This window comes from Aricia agestis, chromosome 14, assembly GCF_905147365.1.
Source record: "Aricia agestis chromosome 14, ilAriAges1.1, whole genome shotgun sequence".
Lineage (NCBI taxonomy): Eukaryota > Metazoa > Arthropoda > Insecta > Lepidoptera > Lycaenidae > Aricia > Aricia agestis.
In genome coordinates this window covers 15056836-15072072 of record NC_056419.1, presented here as the reverse complement: position 1 = coordinate 15072072, position 15237 = coordinate 15056836, and the positions used below count along the sequence as shown (strand labels likewise).

Here is a 15237-nt window from a genome sequence, read left to right as displayed (position 1 = left end):
ATAGAAATGAAACTTGAGAGAGAGCAGTGATGATTGATAAATTATCAATGATAATTCATATAATTCATAATGGTGATTTTTGAAATTATTGATGAATGTGCATTACTCTTTTACAATGCTCTTTACTATTCATATCCCTCGTAAAGTAAAAAAAAAAACCTGACAGCTGAGTGCTGACAGTTGACATTTGCTAGCTAGCATTTGAGTTTTCCCAAATCCCATGTGAGTTTTATTTTGAAAATGTTGAGTTTAATTTTTGTAGAATTTTTAACATAATATCATTATGGCAGATGATTCTATATTCGACAAGAAAAAGTCCCATCGGGCAAAGCATGCCGGTCGCAAGGCAGAGAAGAAGAAAAAGAAAAACCAAGTCGACACATCTAACCTAAGTGCGAGGCAAAGGAATCCTAAAGCGTTCGCTATACAGTCGGCTGTGAGAGCCGAGAGACAGTTTCGTCGACGGGAAGATGTCATATCTAAGAAGCAGCACATTCCTCAAGTGGATAAAACACCGTTGGAGCCTCCGCCCATCGTAGTGGCCGTGGTGGGACCGCCGCGAGTGGGCAAGACGACTCTCATCAGTAACTTGATAAAGAGTTTCATTAAAACCAATGTGACTAGCACCAACGGTCCCATAACTATAGTCACGTCTAAGAAGCGTCGCCTCACGCTGATAGAATGTAACAACGACGTCAACTCCATGATAGACATCGCCAAGTGCGCGGACCTCGTGCTGCTGCTATGCGACGCCAGCTTCGGGTTCGAAATGGAGATATTCGAGTTCCTCAACATATGCCAAGTTCACGGCATGCCCAAAATCATGGGAGTTCTAACCCATCTTGACATGATTAAAAATGCTAAGAAATTGAAAATGACCAAGAAAACTCTAAAACATCGTTTCTGGACGGAGGTGTATCCTGGAGCCAAGCTATTTTACTTGTCTGGTATAATACATGGTGAATATCTCAGGAACGAAATAAAGAACCTGTCAAGGTTTATATCAGTGATGAAATTCCGTCCCTTGAGTTGGCGTATGACACATGCATACCTGTTAGCTGATAGATTGGAAGACATAACAAATCAGGAAGCTATAAGAAAGGACCCAAAAATTAACAGAGATGTTGTGTTATATGGGTATGTTAGAGGAGTTCCGCTGTTGAAGGAGTCAATGGTGCATATAGCAGGTTAGTGTGCATTTTAAAATCGTCTACCCAATGAGTTCTATGTCATTCTATCTATTGAATTCTTAATTGTAACCTTTACATAAAAATAGTTTAATAATAAAAAGTTCTTTTTCGTTTTTCAGGTGTAGGTGATATGAAGATTAGTGAACTGTCATATTTGCCAGACCCATGTCCTTTGCCGAACAGTGAAAAGAAGCGTCACTTGATGGAGAGGGAGAGGCAAATCTATGCCCCATTTTCTGGTGTAGGAGGAATCGTATATGACAAAGATGCTGTGTATATAGAGCTTAAGGGATCTCATTCTCACAAGCAGGAAGATGAAGAAACCAACGAGAAAAAAGAACTGCTCAAAAATGTGGTCGAGTCAAAAGAAACAGTGGATGAGCAAATGCAAGAATCAGGTTTCAGACTGTTCAGTGGTGGTGCTGTTATCTATCCAGATATGTTGAAAGATGATGAATATTTACAAAGCAATAAAGAACATGAAAAATCTGAAGATTCTGCATCTGATGATGAGGGAAGTGATTCAGATAATGATAGTGGCATTGAGCAGAGTCAAAAAGACACTGCTGCTAAGAGTTCTAAATTGCCTTGGGATAATAATTCTGGGTCTGAGGGAGAAGATGACAGTGGAGATGATGATAATAAAAATAAAGAAGATTCTGACTCAGATGAAGAGGCCAATGAACAAGATTTTAGCACAAAGTGGAAGGAAAAAATGGCAGAAAATGCCACTACTGCTTACTTTGAAAGACAAAGAACTTCAAAAAATATTATGAAATTAGTGTATGGAGAGTTTGAAATTGGAAACAAAACTAAGGAGCAAGAGGAAAATGATTCGTCTGATGATGAATCAGATGAGGAATCTGGACCTTTTATTAAAAAAGTAACAAACTCTGAAAAAAAGAAACAAAAAGAAAAGGATCAGCTAGATCTAGATGAATGTTCATTCTTTTATTCCATAGACAAACCTGTACTAAGGGATTGGGCCAGTGAAGCAAATAAACAGCTTATTATAAACAGTTTTGTCACTGGTAAAAGGTCAGCTGATGAAGATGCCGAAGAGCTTTTGAAATTAGATGATGCTAGTGATGGTGAAGAAGAACTCTATGGAGACTTTGAAGACTTGGAGACAGGTGAGAAACATGTTGAAGAGAAGAAGACCGAAAATGTTGACGAAACCGGCTTTAAAAGAAAAGCAGAACCGACTAAATCAGAAATTATGGAAAAGAAGCTAAAGTTGAAAGCCAAGTTTGATTCTGAATATGATAACCCTGAGGATCACAGAATAAAAGGTGATCACTCATATTATGAGAACTTAAAGGCAGAAGCATTGAAACAGTCAGAACTAAATAAATCTGTATTTGAAAATCTAGACAATGGTTTAAGAATTGAGGTGGAAGGATTTAGGCCAGGTTTGTATGTGAGGATGTTGTTCAAAAATATGCCTTCAGAATTTGTTACTAATTTTGATGCATCCTATCCAATTTTGATTGGTGCTTTAAACATGGCTGAACAAAATATTGGTTTCGTATCATGTAAAGTTAAAAAACATAGATGGTACAAGAAAATTTTAAAGACAAATGACCCATTGATTATATCACTGGGTTGGAGACGATTCCAAACCCTACCTATTTACTCAAAAGTAGAAGACGATTTAAAGTGTAGATATTTGAAATACACACCAGAGCATGTCACATGTAATATGCACTTTTATGGGCCAATTACACCACAGAATACTGGCTTTCTCGCTTTGCAAACTGTGAACAATAATCCAAACGAAATCAAACAGCTGGGTTTTAGAATAGCGGCGACGGGTAGCGTCAACGAAATAAACAAGTCGACGCAAATAATGAAAAAATTAAAACTGGTTGGTACACCATTAAAAATTTACAAGAAAACAGCATTTATCAAGGACATGTTTACTAGTACCTTAGAAGTAGCGAAGTTCGAAGGTGCGCGAATCAAAACCGTGTCGGGAATTCGAGGGCAAATTAAAAAGGCTTTGAATAAACCCGAGGGAGCTTTTCGAGCGACCTTTGAAGATAAAATACTTATGAGTGACGTGATCTTCTGTCGGACATGGTTCAAAGTGGATGTCACAAAGTTTTATGCTCCCGTTGTAAATCTATTGCTGCCAGTCGGCAACAAGAATGCATGGCAGGGAATGAAGACTAAGGGCCAACTCAAACGAGAGAAGAACATCAAGAGCGAGGCCAACAAAGACTCCATGTACACAGAAATAAAGAGGGAACCCAAAGTGTTCAAACCTCTTGTTATACCCAAAGAGTTACAGAAAGGTCTACCCTACAGATTTAAGCCTAAAGTCAATAAAACGACTCTTTCAAATAAGGATACAAAGGATATGTTTAAGGATAGAATAGCTGTAGTAAGGAGCCCACATGAGCAGAAGGTATCAAATGTTATGAAGATGCTAAGTACTAATTACCAGAAGAAGCAGGAAGTTCAGAAAGAGAAGACAGCACAGAGGTTGTCTCTGTTCAAGAAAAAACAGGACGAAGAGGAGTGGCGTAAGATTAAACGACAGAAAGAACTGAAGAAGAAAATATGTCGGCATATTAGTAAAATGTCCAATAAAAAGGAAAAACAAATGTAAATTAGAATTAATAAATAAGTTCATTTAATGTAAAATGTTTTTATTTATATTTTTTTGATTACTTGAGATTTCTGATCTCGTATTTTATTTATTTAATGAGTATCTTCAGCAACCGATAAAAACTGAATTGCTTTTAGTCAGTTTCTAAGGTTTTTGACTCAATTAGCTTTTTACTGGTGCTTTCTTAAAGCTGGTGTCAAAACATTATAACCACTCAACATTTTTTTTGAATAAATAAACTCATTTCAAAAAACTTTTGAAAGCAAACATCGGGTCACAACTCACAGCACACATATCAACTCGGAAAGGGATCGTCACCGTATCGCCTTTCGCCTCGCCGTCAACCAGGCGCCAACCTAACTAGGCGTAACCAAAGCGTATTAGTAGTGCCTGTACGTCAACTCGGCTACGGCTAGGCGACGCCTCGCTTACGGCTCGGGGAAGGGGAAAGTGGCAAGGGTGGACGAAGAAACGTAAGCTTGAGGACGGAGGGGCGTAAGCACGGGGAAGACGAGCCGTCCACGCGTCTCGTCTCGTCTCGTAGGCCTGTTTTGAGGCGAGGCGATTACGTTACGGTTCCGCTTAGTGTGCGTTGCAGTAGGGAGTTTCATACAAACAATATTGAACGGCTCGAGGCGATACGGTGCCGATCCCTTTCCGAGTTGATATGTGTGCTGTGAACTTAAAGCATCTTATAGGAATGTTATTGGTTTTAATAAAGTATTAAACAAAATACATGTTGAAGCGTAAATAAAACAAAATTGTTATCGTGTAAATTGTATTTACCTCTTATCATTATACATAACGTATGTCGCTCAGTTAATGTTTTACAAATGATACACGGTTCAGATTACATTGGTCAAAATAATCCTTCCCAACTCCATAATACTCCGATACGAAGTGTACAAGCAGAGTGCACTACTCGACATGTATAGTACAGTGGGTAGGTGTATCTACATTGCGCTGGGGTTACACGTCTTAGAATGCCCGAGTAGCCCCTCTGCTTCTACACCTCTTATTTTGTCCGAACAAGCTTTCTTTGTAAAATTATATACATTGAAATTGCACTATTCTATGATACATTAATTCCTATCGCGAAGGTAACTATACTCTTTGGTAGCGCGGAGGCCCGCGGGCCGCTGGAATGTTACTGTTCTGGCGTCCGTTTGGCACTTGGGAGGAAATAGCGCTAGCCCAGGGCTGCCAATCATAAATGTAGCGACACTTAAGATACTGATTTGGGGACCTTATGTGACTGCGACAGCGGGCGGGTTAAACTTATGAAATTAAAAGAGTCGAGACTTACTGAGTTATTAACATAGTAAAATTCCTGAGGTTTATTTAACTGTGAATGTAGTAGTTGACAGCCCTACGATCACGAACGTACTACCCATCCACCGCGCTGGCGACGGCGCAGCTCCAACGCCGAACACCATCAACATCGGGATCCTCGCGAACTATCCCGTTATATGACCAAATCATTACTTCTTAGGGTTGTCAGATTTTTAAATTACTTAAAAGATTAAAGTCGAGTTTGTGACATAGATATTTGTAGCACAACAGTATATTGAGTCTATTAGGAAGTCACTTTATTAAATAACAAAATCATCAAATCTGAAATTCATAGTTACATTGTAAAAGGTCTTTATCGATTAGTCGAGAATATTTTCTAGGATTATGATAAAACTACCCACTTTAAAACCCGTTACAACGTTAAAAGTCCATTATGTAAAAATAATTTAAAATATTTAAAACAATATTTCATAAAATGAGGTGAATTTGGGAGCACGCGTTGCCAACAGAAGAATCTGAGCGGGCGCGGAGGCCTCGCCCGCAGACGCACACACGTATAATACTGTTCGCACTCACACACACATACGACCGCGGCTGCACGAGCCGACGGGAAGCGATCAATAAATAATAATAAATTACAATCGGTCTCAAAATAATTTCCTAGTAACATTTCGTTCGAACAAACCCTAGCTAATCGACGACTACCCTCAATATAAACGCTATAGTAGAAATAATTATTTACACGTAGTCTACTGATAAAGATTTTAAGTAAAATCGGTTAGCTATACAATATTATACTTTATTACGTTAGCTATAGTCGACTCGCAGTCGAGGGGCGATGCCGTATTGCGGACGTATACGCGTTTGCGTATGTGTACGCAGGTGGCGCACGCACTCGCGGACGTATACGCACGCGGGCACACAAATCGCCCGGCCCGCGGCACGAGTCGCGTTACTTGTAAACGCGTAACAAAAATATACAACAGCTACACTTCACTCGCACCACAAGATAGTTCACAAAATACATCGTCAGAGGTGGCCCACCTCCGGTAGCTACTGCTAACGGGGCCCTACCGGACACTGATAGGTTATGTATTCGCGCGAAAAACGTAATCCCCACATTTGTTAGACCAAACGACCGTTAACTAGGCGTTAGCGTCGTTCGGCTCCATCGTTTATAAGGCTGAGGGGTTCGTAAGGTTCGTAATATTGATTATACATCTCTGGAATATAAGCCGTACAGTGGCAGTAAGGATTAACATGTAAGTACAGTGTACACGCACGGGAGACAAGAGGCACACATCGATCTATGTAAAGCTATGTACACACCTCCGCGAGGCACTTGGTATGACGAACTCCGCGTAGTACATACCGACGAACCGAATGCAAATTATGTAAACTCTCGGACTATATTAAAGCTTGTCACGTTATACTGCGCTATTCGGATGCAAGATTTTGTTTAAAAAAATCGTCGCACCGAAACCCGCCGGTGCGCGCTTAAGAAGCGAGAATTTTCTAGAACACTCGGGAAATAACAAGTCATCAGATCACTGGGCGTGACCTACACCTAACTATAGCGCGACTCAAACATGGAATACACGAGTTAAGTACATCATAAGACTATTCAGAGCACTTTAACATACAACTTAAGCGTCTACAGCTGTCAATAGTTACGTCAATATACATTATACAGTATAATGTGAAAACGCGGCGCGGCGGCGGCGCGGCACTGACTAGTTCTGACGATCGTTGCGGGCGGACGCGCAAACAATAACCAGTTTTATATTCACTATGAGGCACAATATCAGCATTTCACTAAATTACTCTATTTCTATGTATAAAATATTTGATAGCTGTAAAAAAAGTTCAAAACCGTCCAGCGCGGCCGCCATTCACGCGCGCCCGCATGCCGCGACGCCGCGCGCTGCATCACCACTAAATAAATATTTAAAAAATAAATTAAAACAAACGTAATATTTACAACTCGTAAAACAATATAGTCTGGTGGGGCGAGCGTACAACGAGCACACAAAATGTACGTTCCCACCTCGGGGAGAATCATGTAACACCCCACCCGAGGTCACGTGATCTATGTATAAAAGGAATCTCTGGTGGGCGACGTGACGTCATCGGGGGGCGTTGTCAGCTAGTTGATGGTGCGATGTCAGGAGGGGGCGTGGTCGGCGCGCGCAGCGCGGTCCGTGCCGCTAGCCAGCAACGCATTGTACTCAACCTCTAGGATCTGTCGTGCCTGCGAATATAAACATTACTCATCAAGTTATCACATACAAAGAGTACCATTTACAATATCCTTTTTTGTGATATTAATGTCCGGTATCTAAGCATTTTTATCTAAAGTCCAAAAACTAAAAAAAATAAAAATAATGCGGAGTCCCAAAAGCCGTCTCGACTCTCGTGCTCAGCACAATATGCTGATTGCTTAGTAAGTGAGTAACATAATATTGTTACTTTTCCAAATCCGAGATTAAAGTTTTGTTATTTTAATGAAAAACTAAATACAAATCGTACCTGCGTATTCTGCGTCGGTATTTGCAATGCCAGCGCCATACTGTTGGCATCAAAGTTGTCGTCGAGCGCGATCAGAGCGCCGTGCACGCCGCTCTCGGAAAGGTTGTTCGCGTACTCCTGTAGATGACGTCACAGTTACATCATAACTTAACAACAACAATGATAGAGCGAGATAGTCCAGTATAATTTCAACCTATAATAACAATTTTATACATAGATATGTATCATAGATTTCTAATATTGCGACAGCAATGCAACAGGCGTAAATTCTACAATATCTGCCGTCAAGGCGCACATTTTGTAAAATCGAAGAATATGGTTCCTAGGCTGTTGGCGGACCTACGTCATGTGGTCAACTTAATATGTCAATTCAATGTTAGCTGCGATCGGTCGGATGGGTTTGACTTAACGCGACCAAATTACTTAGGTTCGCCATCTGCCGAGAAATCAACTGCTCTGATAGTACCAACATTTTTGATTTGTATAATGTTCACCTGGCATTGGCAGTTTCCTGTCAGGGAGCGATATCTCACCTTGAGGTTGACGGTGGCGAGCCAGCGCTGCAGCCGCTCGTTGGTCCACACGAGGACGTCGCGCACGACGTGCTCGCTCGCGCGCCGCCGCTCCTCCAGCGCGCGCACGCTATACCCCACGCGCTTCAGACACGCCACGCCGAAGTGCAGCGACGTTCTGTAAAATTGTTTACGTTGTCAATTACGTACGCACATGAACGCACTTACGTTTGTACACACATGAATGCACACGTACGATCAAGAAACGAATAAGGTTTTCTGCAATTTTCAGAAGAAAAATATAATGATTATTACAAACTAGCATTACTGGCTATGGAGACTTGACTGAGCGAACGAATACGTTAGATGCGTGTGCGTAAGCGTAGCCTATGTGGATACATTACAATATTGGTTGAGATCTCTCAAACGAAATTCTTTAAAAATTTGAACACATATCGATATCTCTTTCTTTCCAATTTACCTCTCCTTCAATCTTTATATGTTTTGTATTATAATGAAGATGAAGGTAACATAATATATTATAAAGTACCTGTGGAAGCTGTCGACCATCTTGAGCTGCGTGCGGAGATCTCGCTTGGTGAGGTGCTCGAGCATGCGCGCGTCCACCAGACACTCCATGAACGTGGTGCGGTATTGCGGTAACCCTGTAACATACACGTTTGTTGTTAATAGTCCTTGCAAGATTGTGTGTTGTAATTATTACATATTTTAATTTCTTTTTAATCATTTAAATTGTAATAGAATAAAATAGAAAGCGTTCATTTTGTCCATCACACAACATGATGTGCAAATATAATTCAGAGAGAGCAAACAGGAGACACAATTGCATGATACAACAATAATATTAGGTATATTGTGTGATGCCCATGGACTGGACATGGACCCAGCATTGAATTAGAGTCGTCTAAAGACTTTTCACCCATATTATCCATATTTTCGTCCCCTTCATTTTTTCATATTATTTGTACCAAGGCAAATTACATTTGCTGCAGTTTAAGCTCGTGTTAGTCCATTATCTCATTAGACTTTTAATTTCATTTTATGTCCTTGTCCACAATTGAGTACATACCGAGCGAGGGCAACCACACGTTGCCGATCCACTCGTGGTTCATGTCGCCGAACGCGAGCGCGGCGCAGGCGGTGCCGCGCGGCGCCGACGGCGACGTCAGCGAGACCATCTCCTGGATCGCCAGTCGCAGCTTCAGCCGGTGCAGCGGGTTGCTGATACCTGGATGAGTACATTCGTAATAAATTAGAAAAACAAAAAAGTATTGCTGCAATTTAGGAGCAACAGAAAAATATGATTCAATTTTCTAAAAATCTTTTTATATTTGGGAAAAGATTAGTCATATGGTTGTAGCAGCTTTACATAGTATGTTCGGTGTGGAATTGCAATTCAAATTACTTTCAGCGCACTTTCCAAAGCTCATTGTCCGGCTCGAGGGACCAACAAAGATAGAGTCACTCACCGATCTCCCGCTGGATCTCCTGGTCGGAGAGCGCCGACATGATCGCGCCGGACTTGACGTTGGCGCGACACGCGGCGACGTACCACGCCGGCATGCCGACCCACAGCTCCAGCCAGGCGACCACCGTGGGACCGTTCCAGAGAGCGAACGGCGTGCCCGCGCGCATCGCCTCGCCGAGCAGCTCGTGACGGTAATCGCGATCCCTGGGAACAAATGTTGAGTTTTTGCGTTGAGGAAATGCTGGTATGTAATTCGCTCTCGAGAAAAAACTCGCTGGAGAATTGGTCAACGCCAACGGCCAGCGAATAAAAATTACACTACGTATAGTATAGGGTCTATGGCTGTCCCACTCTCATGCGCACCTGCTGTCGTATGCGTAGGGGTGATCGCGCCTGCGTTGGACGTGACATTATACGATTTGGTCATCAACGTAAATTATTGTCGTTTAAATGCAATTGGAAATATTAGTATAACACACAAAATATGTACGTGGAAATAAGATAAAGACATTTTTCTTTTAACGGTTATGTACTATCAGAGAAGTTGATTCCTATGCAAATCGGGGACCTAAGTAGTTTGGTTGCGTTACGTCAAACCCAGCTGACAGATCACAATTAACATTGAATTGACATATTCGACCAAATAACGTTGGTCTGTCAATTGCATAGGAATCAACTTCCTCGATGGTACTTAAGTCGGTACTCACTTGCCCTTGGTGCGGGCGTAGTCCTGGTGCGGCGCGAGCGGCGCGGGCGCGTGCTCCTCGTCCGCCATGCCCGCCAGACCCAGCGCCGACGCCGAGCTCAGACCGCGGGAACCTTGCTGCATCTGCCAAAACCATCATAAAATAACAATATATGTAGTGTGTACGCATAAATCTTATAACGAGTACCCAGGATGATATAATAATAATTATGTAAATTAGGACTATGAGCAAATTGTGTCGTAGCTCCAACATTGCGTATCGTGATTTTAATTCTACACGCTTACGTATACAATGTGTATTGAATACCGTTTCCACTTTCCATACGTTTACAAATTAAAATACCGCCATGTTAACGTATTCAAACAAAAGTCGGCAGCGTTGACACTTTGCTATCTAATTTTAAACATTATAGGACCTCGATAGGTCGATGCTTGACAGTACTTAACGGATAGACCAACACATACTATATCATATTTTATTATATTATACCATCATCATTATTACACTCACCGGCATGCCAGCCTTCTCCTTCTTGCTGAAGAAGCGTCCCAGCGAGCTCTTGATGCCGCGTTTCTTCTGCTGCATGCTCGCTATGGACGCAGCGGACGCGGCCGCCGACACGCCCCTCGGTAGACCGGGCGAGCTGCCGCCCCACGCGCCCGCCATACCACCTAGGGACTCCTGGCTTGAGCTGCAGCGGAATATGAATTGTGAAGTTAACGAACTATGATTGAGTTTTATCTGGCAACGAAGGCCCAGAGACTTCTCGCTTGAACAACAGCGAAATATAGATTGTAAGGTTCAGGTACTAAGGTTGAGTTTCATTCAGCAAAGAATGCCGCGGTTAATGGCTTGAGCAGTAGGGAACATACAACGAAAACGCAAAAGCTAAAGAGTTATGGTCCAGTTTATTTAGCATCGTATGCCCAGTGAGTCTTGGCTCAAGATGCAGGGAATAAAAGATCGTAAAGACAAGATCTAAGGTTGTATAATCTAGCAACGGATCGCACGTTTACTGGAAATGTCGTCAATTACTAAAGTGTTGACGTTGACATTCGCACTCTCATTTTCTATCTTTAGTAATTGTTAGTTTGAAATAAGTAGAGAAAATATTTTAATCACAAGTAAGAGTGCGTAAATGGTTCAGTTTGAAACTTAACTTGACACTATTTATTTAGCGAATGTATGGTGCGACTGCCGAAAAAACTAGCCATAGACTAAGAATGAAAATTAAATATTTTTTTGTGTTTCTATGAGTAATTTATCATAATATGGAGAATGCAAAAAGCAGTAAATGGAACCACTATGGTAATGTGTTTAGCGTCTACGTACTGACATGTTACACACACATTCACATACCGTTTGAGTACGCCGCGCAAAACTCCTCTAAATGTCCTTAACAATAAAATACCTTAGTAATTCCATCGCATATATTACAACTACACATAGAAAAATATCATTTCTGTACACAAATATTAATTTTAAAAATAATCATTTGACCTTTTACAATTTCAGACAAGAGAAATGGACATAAAAAACGAGATAAGAAAATAGTAATTTGTTTTACAAACATTACTTGTAAATTCGTTACTATTGATAAATCTCACAGCTCATTTTCTATACTAATTAATTATTCCTGAAAATATTATTTGACACCTTCCTTAGTAATAAAAAAGAAATACACAGTAAACAACTCCAAGGTCTGCCTGTCTTTATTGGAAATATCACATGGCAGACATAGTAAACCTCAAATATGCGTCAATATTATATTGATTAGTAGAAAGGGTTACACTTTTTAATGGACCCTTTTATAGTCCTTGGTACTTTTAAAAAGCTCATCATATATAGCTCTCCGAATTATAAGGATGGTGTAGCAAGTAATTGTTCAATATCTCATAGAATTTAGACTTGGTACAGATCTTATGCGGGGCATAGTTGAGTTGTGTGTCCGCACAGTCGCACCACACCCGAGCTAGGTCAGTCAGACTGCGCGTTATCTTAGGTCTAGGTCGTAAGTTAGGCACTGAGGTGCACCTGTGTATCGGTATCCGGGCGAGGCTCCCCGACATTATCGACGTCCTGGCAGCGTGGAAAAATTTAGGCGTTAGAAAGAAGGTCATCTTGCGCTAGTATCGGTTATAGTCGTTCATGATTTTTTTATATTGTTCTCTCTCTAGTTTTGTAACTTTATGAAGGAGAAGGCATGATACTTATTAATCTCCGAAACTGACACAAGTGAGCTAACTTCATCTCGTTGAAAATAAATTAATAAATACAGGCTATTTAGCTTCGAGGTGCTACGTCAAGTCAATCAAAGAAGATGTAATTTATTTTTAAGAAAAACATCATCCTTTTTATATTTTATTTGTAAGCAGCATTTGCAGCATTATGACATGATGAAATGCGTTTTATGTTTACGCTTACACACACATGTTATACTCGCCACCCACACATTTTTAATGTTTGGTCTCATTCACACACACACACTATATACGTGTACTTACGAGTCGTACGGCGCGGGGCAGTACGTGCGCGTACGCTCGCGGTCAGCGTGCACGGCGCGCGCCGCACGCTCCAGCCGCAGAGCACGCGCGCCCGCCGGTGACTCCGCCCCCGGCACGCCCACTCCGACTCCGACTCCGCCCATATCCTCGCACAGTTGAAGCTGTATATTGTATAATATTTGAAAAACTTACAAGTATATAGAAGAGGTAAAATTATAAAGAAAACACATTGTTACTAAGCCAAAATTATAAGCTAAAGTGCAAGATATCTACTAGATGTAATTACAAATCAAAGTTTGTCAGAAAATAGGCTTCACGTTACTCTTCAGGTCAAGAATGTTTGGTTTCATAGAACACTTTCTTAAGACGACTTATACGGAAAATCCTTATACGAAAATTATAATATACTACATAATATAACTAGGCACACGCAAAAAATATACACAATGCAAAATTTGACAATATTTTCGAAAATTTGGCAATGTGTTCGAAATCATTATTCATTATTAGGTTCTATACTACATTGTGTAACATTTCAAATATAAAAACATCAGTAAAATCATAACAAATATTAGGAGCTAGGTTATAATTTGTTTTTACTATTTGCTACTTGAAAAGTTTCTAAAAAAACAAAAGCTAGTATTAGTCACAAAATTGTTATCACGCTAAATATTGAAACAAAAAACTACACATAAAAATCAGATATTATACTCTCGTGGATACACCAAGCAGGGAATGCCATTAAACGCAAGCGTAAATCCTGCACGACATAAAATATATTATAAACTAGGTCCAACGCCTAGATACCTATACAATTATTTTATTTTTTTATTACGCAGATTTGTAGGCGGCAACAGACGGGTAATATATAACTTACTAAGCACTAGCGGGATTTTGCTTACAACGCAAGTGGCACAAAGCGTGTTTAAAGTGCAACAATATGGGCGTTCCGATAATAACGACAGCGTCCAGAAATATTAGGGAACAAGTGCAGTGGCAACTACAAAATAACGACTGAAAAAACAACCTAGGGAAAGCGCAGGGGTGGAGCAATCTTACAATGCGTACTCAATTTTGTAACGTGCTAGGTAAAGCAATAACAAGGACGAGCTCAATTTTAAGCAAGGAACGTGGTTTATTCTGCATTACATTGCGAGAAGCATAGAGTATTGTGTGTCGAGGGAAAAGAGAAACCTCTCTCTTTCTTCTAAACGGGTTTCCAACCAGATTACAAGGTCGCTATTATCAGAGGAATCAGGGGATGGGAGAAGTGACAGCTACAAAGCTTCAGACAGCTTGAGGGGCTTTTTTAAAGTTCTGACCTGGCTCGAGGGTAGGCTCTCGGAGGCGGAAGGCGGCACGCGGTAGTGCGAGTGCGCGGGGGACATGGACGCCGGCGCCTACACACCCGCGACACGTCATTAACATTAGTCATTGTAATTTTTAAAATACGATTTAAAAAGTTGTTATGTCAATATTTTGACGTTTATACTTTTAAAATTGACTATTAAAAAGTTCAAACGTCAAAATTGTGACCTTAAGCATTGAAGTTCATGTTCATCAAACTTACATAATAAGGGGATAAAATGGTATGTACCTACTAGCAGTTCGGGAAGTAACCTATAATATTACGATGTGTTAGTGCAAGACAAAACTACTTTTTTCAATACCATCTTCCCAGAAATATAAACCTAAAGTTGAAAATGTTTTATGTTTTAATATTTTATAAATAAAATATCCTCTTAAGTCGGATTTCATTTAGCTGTAGAAATACAACGCGGATAGCATAAATCCTGAATTAAAAAAATATTTACCTAAAAACGCCAATATGAAGAATGCGATAGATAGCTAATATTTACTTTTAAGGTAAGCTATAAAGTATGTTCTTGTTAGTAGCAGCTTTTGGCAATGTTAGTCTTTTTTCTGTAAATAAATATTAGGATAGCCTAGTTTATTTTTACCACAAGCAGGGAATTTATCGAATCTTGTGAGTTGTGACAGCAGGGGTGTCAAATAACTCGTATTAGGTCTTATTAATAAAAATGTGCATGTTGCTGTCATCGTCTTGTACGGCCTATAAATATATACGAACGTGGAGAGGGGTATAGTTATCATGTTCATCAATATAGTGCATTCATGGTGGCAATAATAAGACTGACATTGACATCCACACGGATTACCTAAGCCGGCCCCTAGACGATCAATTGTATTGTGCAATATCACGCTTAAATTTTATTGAAGTTTATTTGACAATTGGATTGAAAGCGCATGATGTTCAATAACAACCCTAGACGGTCAATAATATTACGTAATAAGTGATATTGCACAATAAAATTGCTCGTCTAGGGCGGGCTGGCTTGTCTAGACGAGCAATTTTATTGTGCAATAAGCGTGGATTA

General features: G+C 40.4%; 2 protein-coding genes across 10 annotated transcripts in view; one reads left to right on the top strand and one right to left on the bottom strand.

The window, feature by feature from the left end:
• The first annotated feature begins 208 nt into the window (after nt 1-208).
• LOC121733664 (ribosome biogenesis protein BMS1 homolog) lies at nt 209-3828 on the top strand. The gene is made up of 2 exons (XM_042123986.1): nt 209-1187; nt 1310-3828. The coding sequence occupies exons 1-2, from the start codon at nt 284-286 to the stop codon at nt 3802-3804; spliced, it is 3399 nt and encodes a 1132-aa protein (XP_041979920.1). The 5' UTR covers nt 209-283; the 3' UTR covers nt 3805-3828.
• Nucleotides 3829-4568: 740 nt separating this feature from the next.
• Nucleotides 4569-15237, bottom strand: part of LOC121733806 (liprin-alpha-1) — a 112668-nt gene continuing 101999 nt past the window's right edge. For 5 of the 9 annotated variants that reach the window (XM_042124167.1, XM_042124168.1, XM_042124174.1 and 2 more), the window contains 12 exons: nt 14161-14238; nt 12839-12999; nt 12369-12413; nt 11694-11729; nt 10845-11025; nt 10335-10456; nt 9629-9831; nt 9229-9387; nt 8689-8803; nt 8160-8316; nt 7627-7743; nt 4569-7348 (listed from right to left, as the gene is read on the bottom strand). In XM_042124167.1, the coding sequence (XP_041980101.1) occupies nt 7262-7348; nt 7627-7743; nt 8160-8316; nt 8689-8803; nt 9229-9387; nt 9629-9831; nt 10335-10456; nt 10845-11025; nt 11694-11729; nt 12369-12413; nt 12839-12999; nt 14161-14238 (1461 nt within the window). In that variant the 3' untranslated portion in view covers nt 4569-7261. The remainder of the gene's footprint in view (nt 7349-7626; nt 7744-8159; nt 8317-8688; nt 8804-9228; nt 9388-9628; nt 9832-10334; nt 10457-10844; nt 11026-11693; nt 11730-12368; nt 12414-12838; nt 13000-14160; nt 14239-15237) is intronic. The other 4 variants (XM_042124169.1, XM_042124171.1, XM_042124172.1 and 1 more) reach the window with 4 other exon arrangements.

Bases quoted from the DNA above. Each gene is read 5' to 3' on its own strand.
- LOC121733664 (XM_042123986.1), top strand. From the start codon at position 284: ATGGCAGATGATTCTATATTCGACAAGAAAAAGTCCCATCGGGCAAAG. The intron at 1,188-1,309 runs GTTAGTGTGCAT...TTCGTTTTTCAG, and splicing joins GTCAATGGTGCATATAGCAG to GTGTAGGTGATATGAAGATT.